The sequence below is a fragment of the Leguminivora glycinivorella genome, chromosome 4, assembly GCF_023078275.1.
Source record: "Leguminivora glycinivorella isolate SPB_JAAS2020 chromosome 4, LegGlyc_1.1, whole genome shotgun sequence".
NCBI classification, from domain to species: Eukaryota; Metazoa; Arthropoda; class Insecta; order Lepidoptera; family Tortricidae; genus Leguminivora; species Leguminivora glycinivorella.
In genome coordinates, this window is record NC_062974.1 from 14,794,990 (window position 1) to 14,815,580 (window position 20,591).

Here is a 20,591-nt window from a genome sequence, read left to right on the forward strand (position 1 = left end):
TGTTTAAATGACTACGGATGTAGTCACGTTAATACCCGATTTGCGACATGTTTTATGATTAATTATGAATTAAGAATAAATTAATAAATGGCCCATCGAACTGCATTGAATTGGTATTAAGCATTGCATAAGTAGAACGCAAACTGACATAACGAAGACTTCGCAATCCAGCGGTGGCCTTGGCCCGAAAGTGGTAGCTTGGCGGGTACTGCGACGCACGCCGAGCGAGCGCAAGCGAGTCGCGCGCCAAAAGATACCATCACTTTGTGACCTCAAGTTCCGTAGCAACTATTAGTGAAAGAAGAGTGCTTTTACACTGGTTTGTCTGCGTATTCGAATCGCCGAGGTGCGATAACTAATTGTAATACTATCCCTGGTAAAGCTGGCTGGCAATAATAGTAAACAACGACAGTGCAAGCAACGCAGCGCGCGCCGCCGGTGCCTTCGAACTTTCTGCTAAATCCACGGACCACCTCTTCGATAGGTAAACGTGCAAATTAGTGAACGCGTGTTAAGGTGGCTCGCTTAGGTTACCCGAAGCTCAGGCTGCGTTAGATGGCGTTAATCTGCAAATTACCGGTCTTATTTTTTTTGTGGAGTCGTACAGGCATGTATATACTTTCAATTATGCTTCGCGAACATTTAATATTAAAATTGACGTATTACAACAAACATTCAACTTCTCATTGTAACGTTAATGCCCTTAATGTAGATAAATTTACTATTTTACACTATTTTTAAGAACCACTCACACATACAAACAGTGTTTTTGTATTCCTTCTAGTCGATAATTTCACGCGGCGACAGCTTGTTTAAATAGCCTTGCGGTAAATACGTGCCATCGCATGATTTGCATGGAAGTACTGGGTTCGAATCCAGGACTTTTTCTGTTTTTTTTTTTAATACTACGTCGGTGGCAAACAAGCATACGGTCCACCTGATGGAAAGCGGTCACCGTAACCTATGGACGCCTGCAACTCAAAAAAGAGTGTCGCATGCGCGTTGCCGCCCCATTAGAAACTTGTACACTACACTCCCCTTTGCTGCGTGTGCACAGCAAAAAGGAGTGTACAAGTTCAAAGGAGGGTTTGGGTTGCCGACGACTCAAAGGACAATAGACGGAACAAATTAGTTCCGTAAGTCCTCCCGTCGTCAGCACCCCACACCCTCGTTGAGCTCTGGCAGCCTTACTCACCGGCAGGAACACAACACTATGAGACACTATTTTTTGTTTTATTATTATACATAAATGTATATGTACTCGTACAGTAGTTACTGAGCGTTTTCCACAAAAAAGATTAAAAACCTATTCTCTTACATGGTAATAATTTTTGGGTTCGTCGAACTCAGAATTTCTAACATAATTATCCTAATCTGATATTTTTAAAAATTCCAAAAAAGTATACTTAGATAAATTTTAGTTTCTAAACTACGATTCGAATGATTTTTTTTTTCTAATTGTTTATTTTCGATGGAGCAAGGGTATTCAAATCGCTTTTGAAATCTTAAATTAGTAAATGAAAATGCTATAGTTAACTGAGTAACGTAATGCTTTAAAAACTCAAGTGGACTTTTTTTATCTAAGGAGTAATTTCGATAAAATATTATATTTAGCGAGGGTATTAAAAGTTGTGTTTTATATCTCAACTTAATAAATAGAAAATCAAAATGACAATAAAAAAATCAATATGTTCTCTAAGATAAAATTGATACCTTCGGCTCTCCATTATTGCTCGGTCAATAAAAAATACGAAATTTATATCCAAAAAAATACAAAAAGTTTATAGAATCCTGGGAATCGAACGCACCTTCACGGCGTGACAGACGACTATTCACCAACGACGCCATTACATAACACGCTGTTACCGACGAAATTGGGCTATACATATATAATTATTTAAATATAAATAATAATGTCAAATCCATACTAATATTACAAATGGGAAAGGGTGTGTGTCTGTTTGTTTGTCCGTCTTTCACGGCAAAACCGGAGCGACGAATTGACGTGATTATTTAAGGGGATTTAGTTGAAGGGATGGAGAGTGACATAGGCTACTTTTTGTCTCTTTCTTACGCGAGCGAAGCCGCGGTCAAAAGCTAGTTTATTATAAATGGGAAAAGCTGGTTACTCTATAATCTGAAGTGGAAGAATTCGTTGTTTCACCAAAGATAATGTGTGTTTGTTTGTTTGTCCGTCTTTCACGGCCAAACGGAGCGACGGATTGACATGTTTTTTAAGTGGAGAATGGAGATAGTTGAAGGGATGGAGAGTGACATATGCTACTTTTGTCTCTTTCTAACGCAAGCGAAGCCGCGGGCAAAAGCTAGTACAGCACGGGTAGCATGGTCGCGCGATAGACGATAAAATATCAGGCCGTCCCTGTCGCACTATTAGTAAGTGCGATTATAGGGACGGCCAGATGTTTTATCATTTATCGCGCGACCATAATTGCCTGCCTGGACCAGATTATATTGATGATAATTATTATTTGTAACCATTTAGTTAATATTGTCTTCAGTTACCGCGATAGTTACTCATGAAATAAAAACTATGAAAACGGATTAAATCGCGTATAATGAGTTTAAAATTCATCCCGATGTTTCAAACACTTTACAGCGTTCGTGGTCAACGGGTGACTGAGGAAAAATTACAATGTGCAAAAGCTACCCATATTCTTGTATATAACCATTTAGTTGTTGAAGAAAAACATTCACACAACAATAACATAGGTCAACCAGCTCAGTAAATGCAATACTTTACTAATACTATGCCCACACTATGACCTATGTATAATGTATTATACCAGACGTGTAATATTTTATTTTATCAACAAAGGCATAATAAAGGATTGTATTGTATTTTTGTATGAAAATAAAAAATAGGAAAGCAATATAGTAATAGTCAAATATTCCATTAAAAAAATAAAAAATACTTAATAAATCCATAAAAGTTCAAATGATTAAAAAAAACTTCGGACTCGAACCCACGATCTTCTGCATCATAGTCGGTCGTTTGACCGAGACGCCATTTCGATTTACATTAGCAGTGTCGAAATACACGATATGTATCTTTGTTGACAAAATGCGTCATTATTTCTGAGTCTGCTTGAGTTAACTAAACCAATATCTTTAAATAATTACTTGTCAAGAGCCAAATGTCACTGATGACAATGTCAACTAAAAATGCGCGAAATATGACGGCTCTGTGTCTGTACACAAAATTTGGCACGCACATTTACGTAAAATTAATAAAAAATTCACATGGATTTGTCCATGATTTCTGTATGAAACAATGTATTTCATTCACTACCGCGACGACGGATAATGTATAGTAGATGTATGCGCATATTTTTATTTAGTTGTAGTGTGCAGTGACTAAATAAATGGTAGATGTTTTTTGTATGGAAAGCGAGCCACCTTAATGTCATTGTGAAACGTGCCAAGGGCTTTTTGGTGAATTATGTGTGAATGTGACGCATACCTATGCATGTCGTTAGGATTTATGTGGTGTCTGTGAACAGGTGCACTTGTGTAGGCTGCATCAGGGTTATGAAACTTAAGAACATGGATTTTACCTAGTAATGGAGTCTATCTATAGCATTCCATGGTATTTTGAGCAATAGCAGGCAAATGCCTGACAAAATATGGTTTAGTGAGTCTACGTTCAAGGAAAGGCTGTAGATACCTACACTGTAGCGTCTGTAGCACTATTTACGCAGGAACGCTGTACGAAAAGCCTATATAAAATTTAAACGAAAAGCTCATTTCACTCTTACCTAACTTTATAAAGACCTAGGAAAATTATTTTGATATTGATAGGTAACACGGTTTTAAAAAAAAATACGGGAAACTACGGAACCCTACACTGAGCGTGGCCCGACACGCTCTTGTCCGGTTTTTAATTAATTGTATGTTTGTAATTCGACATAGGAAAAAATATCTTTAAACTTTATGATTTTTATGACCTTGTCACCTTGATCCAACCTTACAAAGTAAGTGTAGTATACGTTTGTTTTGTATCTACTAGCGAAAAAAAAAATTCCCACTGCAGTCTGTCAAAAGAGTGAAATGAAACAGTGGCGACACTACGTGTCGTCTACGTCTCTTTTAACCAATATACGTGAGAAAAACTGGACTCTTTTTTTTGCCAAGCTGTGAAACGTGATACGTGAAGGATAATTTGGGTCATCTTTTTTCAACGGAAGCTAGGATGAAGAATGCTGTCTATTCTGAGTTGAATGAGCCCTGAAAAATCAGGACCTCAATATTTACAAAAAAAAACCATATGCAAGCTGTAACAAAAATAGTGGGAATTTTTCTTTCATACTAGTGGAAAGACTCCATGTACTGTGCTTAATTATAGCTCATTGCCGTAGCGAAGAATGTTCGTTATCGTTACAAGTCGGTGTGCTTAAGCTCAATGTAATTGTAATGTGACGTCACATCTCAAAGTTTAATGGATTGCGGTCACTGGTGCGCCGACAGACACTTGACCGGACCGCGTGCATTGCAACCGGCGCAGGGCGGGCCGCATCCGTGTCGTCATCGGGTCATTTTTGCAATCATTATAAATATTTCACCATTTCGCATACATGATTTGCGTCATAGTCTCGGTCATGGTTTATCCCATTTTAATTCCCGAAAGCTTTATTATTTATAAAATTTAAAATAAGGGTTCTTTCTGCACCTTTTTGGTACGGAACTCTAGATTTTTTTTCAAACTTGAAATTTGAACTTTAATAACTGTCAGTAGAGTTGAATATCATATCCGCTATAAATGGGTTCGTATGCAGTATGGAATAAAGCTAGGCAGAAGAAGAATAAGAAGGCAGATATTTTTGTGTTCTTTCGTTACATATCAATATCAGGGCGACCGAGCTTCGCTCCGTCTTTAGATAAAAAAAACTCTTATAAATACAAAAACAAAAAAAAAGACAAAAAACAAAAACTTAATTTCTGGCTGGGATTCGAAACCCTGACACCTACGATCTATCTGCGTACATTAGACCGACCTCGTACGACTGAGCTAAGCGGAATCGATGCGCGCGCGGCGAAATTAACGACCATATTTTATGTTTAGTAACGCGAAAGAAAAACTCATGAAAACTCGAAAATTCGCGTTTTCCAGGATCTAAGGCTACGCTAGATCGATTTTTCACCCCTGAAAACCCCCACATAACAAATTTCAGCGAAATCGTTAGAGCGGTTTCCGAGATCGTCGGTGTATATAAATAAATAAATAAATATACAAGAATTGCTCGTTTAAAAGTATAAGATATTATTGCAGGATTGCAGGTGACTTTAGGTACCTACATATTTTTGTCATATTAATTGTATGTAATTATAGTTATTTGTTATAGAAGGGGGCAAAGTTGTATTTTAACGCCGAGTGTGGAATTGAAAAACGAGCAAGTGAAAGGATTCTATAGTTGAACCACGAGCGACGCGAGTGCTTCGAGAATATAATCCTGAACTTGCGAGTTTTTTTAACACACGAGCAGTAAAATACATTTGCACCCGAGTGTAACACAAAACTTTTCCCCTCACTATAGCGAGGAAACTACAACGCAAAAAATGCGTTTATCACTGCTTCCAGTAGTTCCACAGGTGGTAAATCATCTTTATTACTAGATTCACCTACTTTTATCAATTTTAAAGCAGTTATTTTGACTTTATTCAAGGTTAAATTACTTTACCCACTAGTGGATAAAATGCGTTTTTACCCGCTGGTATTAAAGGACAAAACACGTGTTTCCGAGCTAGTGAGGGGAAAAGTATTTTTCCCCTCACTAGCTCGGAAACACGTGTTTTGTCCTTTAATACCAGCGGGTAAAAACGCATTTTATCCACTAGTGGGTAAAGTAATTTGACCTTGAATAAAATCAAATTAACTGTTTTAAAATTGATAAAAGTAGGTGAACCCAGTAATAAAGATAATTTACCACCTGTGGAACTACTGGAAGCAGTGATAAACGCATTTGTTGCGGTGTAGTTTCCTCGCTATAGTGAGGGGAAAAGTTTTGTGTTACACTCGGGTGCAAATGTATTTTACTTCTCGTGTGTTAAAAAACTCGCAAGTTCAGGATTCTATTCTCGAACCACTCGCTTCGCTCGTGGTTCAACTATAGAATCCTTTCACTTGCTCGTTTTTCAATTCCACACTCGGCGTTAAAATACAACTTTGCCCCCTTGTATAACAAATAACTATTAACTGTTATTATATCCAATGTAAACATGCAACAACTAGAAATAGTAAAGTTTTTTCACATATCTTGTGTATACTCGTACATATCTCAACATTTAGAATGTACCTACTTCTGCTTGATCACATTTATTTTAAAAACGTGACCAGGGATTTTCTAATATTTCTCGTCACTCGTTTCAAATATTGCATAACTGGGTAATTTACGATTTTCACGTTGAGTGACACTAACAATTCCTTTTATTTTCATTAATGAGCTCCTGATGGTTAATCACAGTGGCTAATATGTATAAGAAATAAATGTTCTTACTTACACTGGTGGTCAGGCGACGCCTATAGGCGTAATCTCATTGATCTTTCTATTGTGTCTGGAGTAGTGTCCTGCGAGGTGTTAACCTGTTAATATAATTACTAATAAGTTAATAACGAGGAAGGGAGAGATGGGAGGCCTTTGCTCAGCAGTGGGACACTAATGCAGGCTAAAAAAAAGTTAATAATAACGCGATTAACGCGCCCTCGTTTACTTAATGCATCAATAAAAGACAATGTGCGGTTCCCATTACGTGTCTATGCCTACCTAACATTGTCAACGTTATATGAGTCTGATCAACCAAGAAGTATTAAACAATGGGGAAAAGCGTCTATGAGATAAGGTAAGTTATGCATCTGCTTACTGTCTACCGGTGTCGGTGACGCAATGAAGCCCGTAATGTTGCTGATATCATGATGTTTGTGGAGCTAAAGTATTTCCTGATCAGACAACACGCTTAGGCAATTGCCTAACTACTATAACTAGTCCCAGAATTACATTACAATCACATCATTATAATCCCCCTTAAGTATTTTAAAATAATGCCATTATATACTAAATACTTAAATTAATGGTATGACAGACCATGAGACCAAACAAAGCAGTCGAATCAGGCTTTTGCATTTTGGCACAAAACTCTAATACTTTTAAAGCTAAATTCGAGCTTTTACATCAGACCACTGAGCTGCAGTGTACTAAAAGAGATTTGTAGATGTATTAACGTAGTAGGTATATATACCTATAGTTTACGCCGCCTTTCCTAGTTTAATAGTGGAAGTATATACTTACACTATTAAACTAGGAAAGGCGGCGTAAACTGATTTGCAAAATTAGATACTTATAAATAGTTGCGTGCACTTAAATAGGGCTTGTGGACCCACATGCAACAAAAGAGTATGGCCAATTTCAATTTAATTTATACATATATGTATAATGAATCTTAAATGCCGTTGTAGGAATAATCTGCCGCCGAAACGCTACGAGAATACGAGTATACGGCAATATACGGGCAGTTAAGTTAAAATAAAACCTTGAAATTTTGCACGCAACATGGACCGAGTGAGGAAATACGTCAACGTGAAACCTTTTAGATAGTGAAATGTGACGTTCCTCGGGAAAAGTTATCTTATGGCGAACCCGGTGGCCTCATTATGGCGGTTGGATCTTACGTCGCCTACCCATATAACCATAATCGGTCGCCGTTCCTACGCAAATCCTCCTATTTTGTGTACACACAGGTCTTCGGGTCTCAATGCTTAGTCGCAGTACGGTCGACGTTTAAGCTAGGAACATACTACGCGGACGTCCGTCGTAAAACGACCGCGACCGCGACCTATCAGTGTGCACGGAACAAAACATCCAGAGAGCCAGATTTCGATCGGACGTCCGTGCGCTCAAGGCCACGTCCGCGTCCGTCGACCGATAGTTTGCACGGTTATGTGTATTTCCATTGTCCAGATTCCCGTCCGCGGTCGATTTACGACGGACGTCCGCGTAGTGTGTTCCTAGCTTTAGTCGCGGCGACCCAAATGGGGACGATTGGTAACAGGCACAAATGGTCACAGAAGTGTGCACTACGCGTGCACACATTGTTACCGTTTGGCGACTACTTTCCCAAAATCATTCGTTCATTTCATTCTTTTCAAATGGCGACTGTCAGAGACGTCAAAGTAAAAAAGAAATAAAATCATTTGACATTAAAATGTAATGGCGTAAGAATTTGTTAAAGATAAATATTGTTTGCATTTGTAATATAATGTGGGCTAATTACCATGGCCAATTAAATTGCTCGAGTGATTTCATAAATAAGTCTAAATTTATCAACGCGCCATCAATTTACCTCAGTTTAACCAGTAATAATATTATTGACTACTCGGTGTTTGCGTGTTATGTATATTGATTGGTGAAGTTTTAGTGCTCCGGTGCATATACTATACTGAAATAATAAAAATAATGCCTAGAAAACCAATAAAGTTGTTAAAATATGGATTAAGACGGTAATATTCCATGTAAAAAACAGTCGCCAAACGGTCACCAAACGGTCGACAAACAGTCGCAAAATGGTCGCAGCGTACACGCGTGACCGAAAGCAGTGAATATTTATTATATTTTCAAAATGGCTTCTTGTGCTAATTTTTTCCAGGTATCCTCAAACTTTATAAACAATTAAATATGCCGTCGTACTCAGTTGCCCTCACTAAAGAAGATTAAAAAAAAATTGTAACGTACGTACCGAGCTGCTGGGTTGTAAAGGATCGGGGATCATATTATTATGGTCTTCTATAGAGCAACTAGTATTTTGCGGCATTTCACAATTGACACTTGTTGAAGTAGTCGTCATTAATATTACTATCAACATTAATTTCAGCGATCTGTACTTCTTTTGTCAAGATTTTTGTATAGATAAGTGTCTACAAATTTGTAATGTTAAAGAGACATAAATAAAACGTAGTAGAGTAAATAATGTTTTTTTTGTAACCCAAACAAAATACTTGTAGATACGAATGCGGAAAAGAGGAAAATCGATACGAGTAGCGATAAATTAATACACGAACGAAGGGAGTGTTTTAAATCGACACGAGTTGTGAATGTCCTTTTCGCACGTGTATCGTACGACGATTTTCAGTACCTAAATCTAAGCTAAGAGTTTCGACCAGACAAGAAATGAATCATTGCTTGATTTGCTCGCACTACTGCGTTAAAAAAAGCAGCATCTGTACTGAAAAAAACTATCATTGCGCAACAGAAATTCTATTAATATCACAGTAAATACTCTATTTTATTTGATTCCTACTTTTATTGTGTAAAGCAACACTACACTTCATTTTTATCAATAAGAATTAAAAATTATATATTTAATACATTAAGTAACTATAAAGTGCTTATCTATTTGTATTATCATTCTGCACTTTTCTTAACTTTCCCACATTTCTATAAAATGTCGAAGAGTGCTTAAATGGTCGTCGTCGTTTATTATTATTTAATTCGCTCATATTTAAATGATTCAAAGCAACCAGTCCACAACTTCACAAGACAGTTTGAGAAACCTTCGTATTTCAGATTGTCATTTGCGAATACAGTGGTTTAGGAGCAGTTCGGTAATCAGACCTACACATGTGTGTACAAATTCTGTCAATGTCACTGTCAGAAACCGTTCTGACAGTGACAATGACAGCCACAAATTCGTCCACATGTTGTTACCGTTATGTGTGCAAACGTCGACTAATAAAGTGTCGTTAAAAGTCATTCTGACAGTGACATTGACAGCCACAAATTCGTACACATTTTGTTACCGTAACGAGTGCACACGACGACTACATTTTGTTATTGTATCAATACGGTCGCATTGTTTGCACGACGTTACCACGCGTTATGTCACATTTGACAGTTAGTTACTGATTTGAAGATTTTGCGACTGAAATGGTTGTATGGGTAGCCAGTAGTATTGGAGCGTCATTACTAATAGCGTATGTGCGTTTTTCACATTATCCGATCCGATATCGGATGTCGGCCCAATATCCCATACATTACAGGCGCCATCTTGGATTTATTCTATTGAAATCCTTCCGACATCCGATATCGGATCGGATAATGTGAAAACGGACTAAGCCCCAACCTCCATAAGGTACCCGTCGGGGGTCACATTCACAAACTCACAAACTGTGACGCATATTAATCTACACCCTCGCTGACCTCGCTGTAGCTAGAGATGGGTAAGTGAGGTTAATTAATGCACAGTATAACTGTTGTTTTGCATAATTAGGTACCAACATTTTAATCAGTAGGTTTCGCGGGTATGCTGTTGGTACATACATACATATCGTGCACCTAATTAATAATTAAGATTATCGATCATAAAATCTACATAGCCAATTTAATTGGATTAATTTTATTACTATACTCTGATAATTATACCAGGATTATCATTTTAATAGGCTTTAGTTACAGGCTCATTAGGAAGGTTTCGAGAAGAGAATGACAGCGAAACGCGCCGCTTTATTGAATACCTATTTAAGCGGTTAAAAGTCCAGACAGTCCAGCCGGCGGCCGATGAATTTCACCTGAAGCTCCTATAAGGAGTTTTTTCTCATTTTAAAATTACGTGTCGTGCTGATCACGAGTTACCTATTACATAAAAAAGTTAAGAAAGTTTAAATGATAATACTTAACTTTTTACTAGGTAACGTATGAAACAAAAGTAACTTAATACTTGTAAAAATATTAGTATTTATGCAACTGGCGTTTAGTGAGGTCAAAAAAGATTTTCTAGAATAACTTTCATGAAATTCGCACTGTTTCCTGTATTTTGACTTATCGGCCTCCCCTCTGTTCCTGCACTCACCCTGTCGCTCGCACTCCCCCGCACCGCCGCCAGCCCCCGGCGCCCCGCGCACCCACGCTATATCCCTTAAATTAAAGGCTTCCTATGCCTATCCTAACAATGCTTTAAGAGCTATATCGTATGCGTGGGTGCGCGGGGCGCCGGCCCCCGGCTGGCATCTTTTATGTAGGGTTTTAAAGATCTATGCACGACACACGACACTGTAATTGACGAATAACACTACGGGAGTAGAAAATAGTACATTGTGCAACAAGGAGAGGAAGTTGAATATTACTAACGAGAGTAAGTTAAATCGCGACGGCTTGCCGGAGCGATTTAAAGACTCGAGTTTGTAATATTCATACTCCCCGAGTTACACACAATGTTTTTCATCACACTCGCAATGTTAAAAATATGTAAATAATAAGTAAAAATAAAATAAAAAAAAGTTAAGTACGGTACAAGAAATTTCATTATTCCCTTGGGAGAACGATTTTTCTATAACTCACGCTCCGCCTGCGTGTAATAGCACATTTAAAGTGCGGGTGTGATGAGAACTATTTAAACGTACCGACGTGGAAGTTATACACTTTAAGTTTACCCTTAATCGTATGACCTACCTCAAATTTTGCGCAAAATTACTTTGTTATAAATTTTCGATTATTTAAAATTAAATGACTGGTATACCTATCTGAAAATCGTTTCATGTCACAATACATAATGATGCCTTTTGTTCGATATGTTTCAGAAAAAGGGTTGGTTCCAGTAGCAGATCAAACATGACGATAGGTAAACGAGCGATCACCGTGCTGGCAGCAATCACCATCATCGCTGTTGCTGTGCCTTGCTTCACTGCACAGCCAGTTCGTAAATAAATACCATAATAATCTACAAACTCTTAATAAAAGAAACTAAACTATCATCGTCGCGACGAGCGGCATATCAAGACCATTCATATGGTAGTTATGGTCGTACGGCGCTTGACCGAATGTAAAGAGGGGCAAAAAATATTATTGGTAGCAATGGTAGCGTTCAGATCTCTTAGTAAGTAGTTTCAGGACACTCTAAATTCGCTCACGACTAGTGTTCTGCCGTTCTCGAGAAATTTTCATAGTTAGGGAATATGATGGCTTATAAATGAAAATTTCCTTTCATAGGGAATACTTCCCGCTTGAGGATTTTTTAAAGGAACGTCACATTAATTATTCAAACACGACTGAAACCCTTGTTGTGGTTACCCTATTTTGCAATGCTGGTGTAAATTCAAATCCCGGCTACTTATTTTTTCTGGAATTCACCAGTTCACCAACACGAACACCGTCCCTTCTTGAAGGAGTCATCATTCTCTTGCCCTTATCCCAGTCACTTGGGGTCGGCGCAGCATGTCTTTCTCTTCCGTACATCTCTATCACTCGTCATTTCATCATTAACTTGTTTTTTTAGTTCCATATCATGTCTCACACAGTCCATCCACCTCTTCTTTGGTTTTCCTCTCCCGTTACTTCCCCCACCTTCCACATTCATTCGTAATATCGTCACTACTTTGAAAAAATCTCGTATCTCACGCTGCTCCTCAAAGTTAAAACGCAGTAAGTCTATATGCATTCCATACATACTTACTACAATTTTCTTTTCATTGACAGACGAAGATACAAGTTTTTTTTAAAGTAGTGACGATATCTTTCTCGTCAGATTGCCTTTCATCCCTCCGCATTACATGTCCATACCATGCTAGTCGATTCCCTCTTACTTTTTCTACTATCGGTGTTACTTTTAGGCTTCCTCTGATATACTCATTCTTTATCTTATCCATTCTTGTCACGCCACACATCCATCTTAACATTCTCATCTCTGCTACATACAATCTCTTTTCATCCGTCACCTTCTTGAAGGAGTAAAAATGCGAATTATAATTTCGTACATTATTATTTTCAGCCATCAGCCGATGAATCCATAGCAAAGGAGCGCACGATTCGACAAACTGTACAAGCGCGAAAACGCGTCGCACCGACACCCAAATGGGGCTTCTTCGGAACGATTTTCCATCTGATTTTGGAGGTATTTATATTTTGGTCTTCCATTTTCTAAGTGGATTGGTACTATGGGACGGATATTTTTAACATATTTTTTTTAACGGGGGGGTTTTTTAATAAATAATTCTGTCCATTCTGAGTACAAGGATCCCATGAAAGTCCAGATTTGGGAAAATTTGGTTTTTACTCTTTAATATTTTTTAGTTAGAGTACTTAGAGTCCAGTCCGTATAAGGCATAGGTGCATCATATTATTCATTATCATATGAAAGTAACCAGATCAGATAGAGATTAATAACAGTTAGGACAAAGCGTAGGTAATTTTAATGCGTGACAAATTTTAGGTACAGTGAGCTACAAAAGTGCATGGCGAATTTATCAATGAATTCATTCACAATTTCTCCATGCCGTTTCGCAGCTTACTGTACATTTCAATCTCCACTCGAACTAACACAAAAATCACAAAATGCATTTTTGGTTTCAGCAAGTCAACGACACAAAAAGCGCATACAGTCAAATATCGGATTTGGTGAATGGGCAGTTTACTGACGATCAGGTTAGTTGATTTTTTCTTCAGATGGCAGACAGTGTGTATTACTTTAGTCTTCTGTCTACTGTTGAAAATAATTTATATTTTATTGAATCCGGATTAATATATGATTTTAATTGATAAGCGATTACGAATGAACTTTGTACCTTTTTCGCTTTTATATTTTCTAAGCTTTCACAAACATGAATGCTCACTTTAAATGAATGCCCATAGCCAGGAGTGACGGCAGCGCCGGACCCCGCCGACAACGGAACGACGCCGACGCCCAAAATCTCTAGAGCAGAGTTCCTCAAAATACTTGAACGCAACTTGAAAGGCTTGCAACGGCTCCGCCAGCTGGAGTGGAGAGAAGCTAAGAAGGTGCTTACATTTTTAGTCTTATTATTATCGTAAACATTATTCCTTAAAATATAAATAGGTCGTTTTCTAAATACTCTTAAGGAATGTGTTAGGGTATGAGTTATACCTTAACTAAATAGTAACGTAATGTATACATCATATAATAGATAAATAATATTAATATAAAATACTTAAGTATAGACATTTCCTCGTGAACCAGTTAACAAGTTAAGGATGAAATGGTCCTTGGAACCGGATAGTATCTTAGTATGCGGATCCCCTACATTTCACTAACTACTCTTCTCACTCTTATCCACCTCTTATCTCAACTTAATAAGTATTAAGTACATACTTTTATTCAACAGGATTCGATGGCAAACCTACGGAGGTACAAGGAAGAACTATTTGGCGGGAAGAAACCTCGAAAGAGATGATACCTACAGTCTGAAGTGCAATCAAGTCATAGGTTTTAATTTATTCGGAATTAGGTTTAGTATTTTTATCGTCATCCATAAGTTAATGTTTTTTCACGGTGTTGTAAATATATTTTAAGCGCTAATAAAATTGTATTAATTGTTGCTCTGAGCTCCATGGCCTAGAGGCAGGATTCTTATATTACTAGAAACTGCAACCAAGGTATGTATGTGTGTATTATATTGTGTCTGATGGCGATCATTTTCGTTCGAACTGACGACTAAACGCCCTTATTAGGATTCATTACAAAGAACAAAAATATTGAAAATTGTGAAACAAAAAACCGGCCAAGAGCGTGTCGGGCCACGCTCAGTGTAGGGTTCCGTAGTTTTCCGTATTTTTCTCAAAAACTACTGAACCTATCAAGTTCAAAACAATTTTCCTAGAAAGTCTTTATAAAGTTCTACTTTTGTGATTTTTTTCATATTTTTTAAACATATGGTTCAAAAGTTAGAGGGGGGGGACGCACTTTTTTTTCCTTTAGGAGCGATTATTTCCGAAAATATAAATATTATCAAAAAACGATCTTAGTAAACCCTTATTCATTTTTAAATACCTATCCAACAATATATCACACGTTGGGGTTGGAATGAAAAAAAATATCAGCCCCCACTTTACATGTAGGGGTGGTACCCTAATAAAACATTTTTTTCCATTTTTTATTTTTGCCCTTTGTTAGCGTGATTGGTATACATATTGGTACCAAATTTCAGCTTTATAGTGCTAACGGTTACTGAGATTATCCGCGGACGGACGGACGGACAGACAGACATGGCGAAACTATAAGGGTTCCTAGTTGACTACGGAACCCTAAAAATGGGACTTACCTTTGACTAATGCCGGTGAAAATGAAAGTTGATATATTTTACTTTAGCCTGTGGCAATTTTATTTTCTGTATCTGTTTCTTTTTTCTTATTAGTACTCCGATTTGTGAACAGATTTAAAATAGCGCGACTTCCGGGGAACAACTCGTATTTGGTCTTAATAATTCCTCTACTGATGCGAAAGGCGACGTCGGCTTGATCGAGCATCATCTGCATAGCTTCTTCTTCGCCGAGCCGATCCAGAACTGGTGCTGCTATTTTTAGTTCACATCTATCAACGCCATCGATCTAGAACAAATATGTTCACTGAATGAATAAATGTACAACTTATTTTTCTCGTTACAAACATAAAATGTTATTACTTTGATGTTAGTGGGTAGGATGAGCGGTTAGGTAACCTAAAGCGGGTAGGCGCCCGTACATCGTTCTATGTAAGAGACAGAAAATAGAGACCTGTATAAGTATATCAATGCACTAACCTAACATGCAAAATATTCTGACAGTACAGTCAGCTGCAGAGAAATGGAGACCCCCTTGCATACAAATTTGTGTGGAAGGGGGGCCCATTTCTCTGCAGCTGACTGTACATATTTTTCGTATCTATCCCATATTTAAAAACAAACATTATATGGCATAATCAGATATCATTATTAGAAAGTGGTTCATATTAATTTACAATATTTAAATAAGAATTAAATAATCAATATCAAATAATCTTCATCCCTTCAACTATACTATCTCCACTTAAAAAATCACGTCAATACGTCGCTCCGTTTTACCGTGAAAAACGGACAAACAAACAGACACACACTTTTCCATTTATAATATTAGTATGGGTGAATATCTCGATTAAAATGTACATATTTACAAATAAACAAATATAATATAGTGAAGCTAAGTAAAAGTGTGTCCAACTAAAACCCAATTAGAAAGAATGTTTTACCTTGCATAAAAGCGATAGCTTATAGTGGTCGTCAACCTTAGGCCATCTTTGTCCCAGAACATTCTCCTGCCAGTTAATTAAAGGGGAGGACAGAGCTATCCGGTTTGGTGCCGAGAGAAACCCTGCCCAGAGCTCAGAGCAGAAATGTGGAGCCACTGGTGACAGCATTATTATTAGAGCCGCTAATGCTAATTCATACTCTTTACTTTTAGCAATAACTTCTGCAGGAACTTTGTTCTGCAAATAAAAGTAAATTACGAAATTTAGTAGGAATTGCTTAGGAATACCTTTGTTGTAGAAATAACATAACATTAGACCGCCAATTCCTTTGACCCAAGGGTTAAACAAGCAAGTCGACTACGACACCAAGAACCCAATCGCGGGTTTTTCGTAGTCGACTTGCTGCTTGAATTGAAACTAGTTAGGTATGTATTTTTCTAAAATATCATGAGTAGTTGATGCGCCGGTCCCGGGAATATAAACAGGGAATATGATTGCCTATGAAAGCAAAATTTCTGTTCATAGAGAATATTCCTTAGGAATTTATCCCGGGAACGGCACATCACTAATCGTGATGTGGTTATAAGTATATTACAAGCAGGAGTTAAAAATAAGTTCCAGTAAATCCAGTCATAATACATATAAACTGCTTACTAGAGTTTTCGTTTGCCACGGCATCTTGTGTCAAGGAATCCGTGATGGGTGGGACCCTGGTCAGAGCCGTCAGAGGGGTTGGCGGCTGTGTTATTATATTATTCTATGTCTATGCCTTATGTTATGATATTTGTTATTCATAAACAATGATTTCGAGTATCAAAAATTATATAACCAAAAAATACAGTAAATTCTAAAATTACCCTTAAAGCATTAGTTAGTGCTTGCAGTCTCGATATGCCAACACTGAGCATGTGGGTGTACTTGAAATGGTATGAAGTGTTAGCTGTAAAATAGTTTCTAGAATCCCACAATTTAAAGTCAATATTCTCAAACTCTTCACTGGTAATATTATTCTGCTGATATAATGTAACATCATTCCTATGTTTGATGAAATCTCGAACTGTTATCCATAATCTGTGCTGCCAATTAAGAACTCCAGGAAAGGCTGAAAATACGTTAATAAGATTGTTCAATTAGTCAAAGTAATTTATAAACAGATTTTATTTTACACCAAATTAAAAGAAAAGACACTAATTACGAAGAATTTTGTATATCACACATCTGACACGCGTGTGTGCGGACGGGATAGCAATATACATTCATAGCAGCAATAATTAGGCACGTGCGATATAGATATGAACCGGCCGGTCAATATACTAAATTCTTGATGCTTAGCAACCTTAAGTTAATATCAGCCAATGCAAAAATAATAACTATTTAGATACATTGATAAAGAAGAATACATACTTGCTTCAGACCAGTGCCTGCTAGTTGCTGGAGGGACATCTGCTAATATTAATAGGCGCGTTGTATCACAGCCATATGTAGTCAGCAATCTCTCAGGATTCTCTCCATTGTATTTAGATTTGCTCATCTTCTCCCACTGCACAGCCACAGGTTGTTGTGTAAGTTTTTCTACATATTTCTTTTCTATCTTTTCCACATTTTCTGCAGGTATATATTTTCCTGATGATTTCAGTTTATATGATTGTCCCATTACCATACCCTGGACTAATAGTTTCTTGAATGGCTCCTCATACACAGTCCAGCCTAGAGAATGCAAAAAGTAGCTCATGAAGCGAGCATAGTATAAATGCAGCACTGCATGCTCTTTGCCACCAATGTAAATTTGAACAGGTGAACAGCCCTGAAGGTTTTCTTTATTAAATGGTGCTATGTTATTTTTAGGATCCAGGAAACGATAATAGTACCATGAAGAATCCACAAAGGTGTCCATAGTATCAGTTTCTCTCTTACTGCTTGCATTACATTGTGGACATTTGCAGTTGACCCAGTCATGTAGATCTGCCAATGATTTGCTATTAGTTTCTGCATAGTCAAGTTTTGGTAGTTTCAATGGAAGTTGATCATATGGCACAGGGACAGGGCCACAATCAGGGCAGTGTATGATAGGTATAGGAGTACCCCAGTATCTTTGCCTGGATATGAGCCAGTCTTTAAGTTTAGAGCTTACTAAATGACCCCCTACATCTTTGGATTTGGCTAAGTCAATAGCTCTCTTGTTCTCTCTGGCAATATTTATTGTAGAACAGGTGGGTTTTACACAAAATTTAATCTTGTGAGCTAGAACTTTGTCAGTTTCGTCTACAGAAGGACAGGCTAAGTAGACATCTCTGCCTTCTGCATAGTTAGCATCTTCACTTATATAAACTGGTATTTCAGCTTCTGTAATGGGATTTATAGCTTTCAAAAGTTTACCATCCTGATTATTTAATTCTTGAGCTATAAGATTGTCCCTACTAATTAATAAAAATTCTCCATGAATTAATTTGTAAGGATCAGATGTCCAAACATCCAGGGTTTTTAACTCGTCATTTACCAACATATTAAATGTAACCACCGTGCCATTGCATTCACCAATCCAATGTTTCTGTAAATTGATTATATCTTTCCAGTTTTCTAGTTGTTCACTACTAAGCCCATCATAAAGCTTCTGTGCAAATTTTGTGGTTTTGATAAACCACTGTGTGAGAATCTTCTTTTCCACTTTGGCTCCAGAACGCCAAGAGCAGCCTTGCTCATCCACCTGCTCATCGGCTAAAACTGTTTGATCCACGGGATCCCAGTTGACACTGGCCTGAAAGTTAATGTGAAATTAGTGATTGAGACTATTGAGATTCGTTTTTTTTTTCATTTACAATAAAAGATTATTTCATGAAGAACTCACCTTGCTTTGGTATGCTAAACCATTTTCAAATAGTTTCAAAAATATATGTTGTGTCCATCTGTAATATTCTGGATCACATGTAGACAATTCTCTATTCCAGTCAAAATTAAATCCTAAATCAAGGAGCTGTTTTTTCATAGACTCAATATTTGTTGCAGTCCAATGCTGAGGTTGAACATTTCTTTCTATGGCGGCATTTTCTGCAGGTAGTCCAAAGGCGTCCCAACCAATAGGATGTATTACTTTATCTCCATTAAGTTTGTGATACCTTGCAATAGTATCCGAGATGGAGTAAACTCGAACATGGCCCATGTGTAGGTTGCCTGATGGGTATGGGAATTGAGCTAACACATAATGTAATTTTCCACTGCTTACAGACTGCTCTTTTTGTACTTCTTCAGACCAGTGTTTTTCAATTTTTAATTTAATTTCAGAGTTTAAATCTTGTGGCTGTAATTATTCAATACAATTGTAATCTATATACATTTCATGGGGTGAAACAAAATATATTAGATATATGTTTATTTCTTACCCAAAGTCCTAAACTTCCATGGAGTGATCTCAACACGAAATAAACCTGGTGTTTTCTAAGTACATATAATGGTTTGTATTTCAATGTGTTAAGAAACATTTTATAAAATTAATTTAAAACTTATTACTGCTAGACATATGAAAACAACTGTAATTTATATTTATTGTTTTTAAACTTATCAATAAAATTGATGGTAAGTACATAGGTTATGAATGTTATGATGGTAAGACAATTCAGCGTAGGTTATTTTTAGCACTGAAGGTCAATGAACAAAACATACATTTTGGTATTAAATGACCTAAAGATTGGAAATTTAAAGCTCATTAAATAAAGTTTCGAGCGAATTTAAATAAAATTGATCTGATTACCCGACTATACTACTGTCAAAATCGTAAGGTCAAATGTCAAAACTGACGTTTTAAACGTCGAAACATAAGGGCCAGCTTAGACGTCTTAATAAAGAAATTGGCTTCAATGTACAAGAATAAAGCTAGGAACATACTACGCGGACGTCCGTCGTAAAACGACCGCGACCGCGACCTATCAGTGTGCACGGAACAAAACATCCAGAGAGCCAGATTTCGATCGGACGTCCGTGCGCTCAAGGCCACGTCCGCGTCCGTCGACCGATAGTTTGCACGGTTATGTGTATTTCCATTGTCCAGATTCCAGTCCGCGGTCGATTTACGACGGACGTCCGCGTAGTGTGTTCCTAGCTTGAAGCTAAGCGGACGGGAATCTGGACAATTGAAATACGGGTTCCCTCTATTTGGCATAAATTTAATTGTCCGAAACGATTTTTGCATAACAGACTTCGCATAATTGATTTTCGCCGAATGTTAATTTGGCAGAAAACTTATTTGTCATAATCTAAAATAATATGAATGGTTCCCCCTGTTTACGCATATTTTTTTTTTGAATAATTCTAAATTGCATACCCAGTATTATCATAATTGCAGATATGCAGAAACCGTTCTTGCATAATTTTATTTCCCAGAATTTAATCACGCATATCTTAAGTAAGCCGAATAGTTAGTACGCATAATTTTGAAAGACCGAATGGTGTTAAGGCAGAAAATTATTTATGCATAAACTGTTTAAGCATAAAGTTACTATCGCATAACATAAAATCGCAGAATTTAATGATTGAAAAAAAAATTCAATGATTGAAATTCAGAAGCTCAGTATAGGCGCCCCACAACCATCAAAAAAGAAACG

General features: G+C 37.2%; 2 protein-coding genes across 2 annotated transcripts; one reads left to right on the plus strand and one right to left on the minus strand.

Annotated features, from left to right (window-relative positions):
• The first annotated feature begins 344 nt into the window (after positions 1-344).
• Positions 345-14,494, plus strand: LOC125225402. Its single transcript, XM_048129104.1, has 6 exons — positions 345-484; positions 11,582-11,696; positions 12,769-12,891; positions 13,350-13,421; positions 13,629-13,775; positions 14,120-14,494. Exons 2-6 carry the CDS (start codon positions 11,613-11,615, stop codon positions 14,186-14,188), a joined length of 495 nt encoding a protein of 164 aa, XP_047985061.1. The 5' UTR covers positions 345-484; positions 11,582-11,612; the 3' UTR covers positions 14,189-14,494.
• Positions 14,495-14,991: 497 nt separating this feature from the next.
• LOC125225400 (leucine--tRNA ligase, mitochondrial) lies at positions 14,992-19,850 on the minus strand. The gene is made up of 6 exons (XM_048129103.1): positions 19,374-19,850; positions 18,842-19,291; positions 17,401-18,751; positions 16,854-17,098; positions 15,997-16,233; positions 14,992-15,341 (listed from the first exon to the last, which is right to left on the minus strand). The coding sequence occupies exons 1-6, from the start codon at positions 19,470-19,472 to the stop codon at positions 15,099-15,101; spliced, it is 2,625 nt and encodes an 874-aa protein (XP_047985060.1). The 5' UTR covers positions 19,473-19,850; the 3' UTR covers positions 14,992-15,098.
• Between the last annotated feature and the right edge of the window lie 741 nt (positions 19,851-20,591).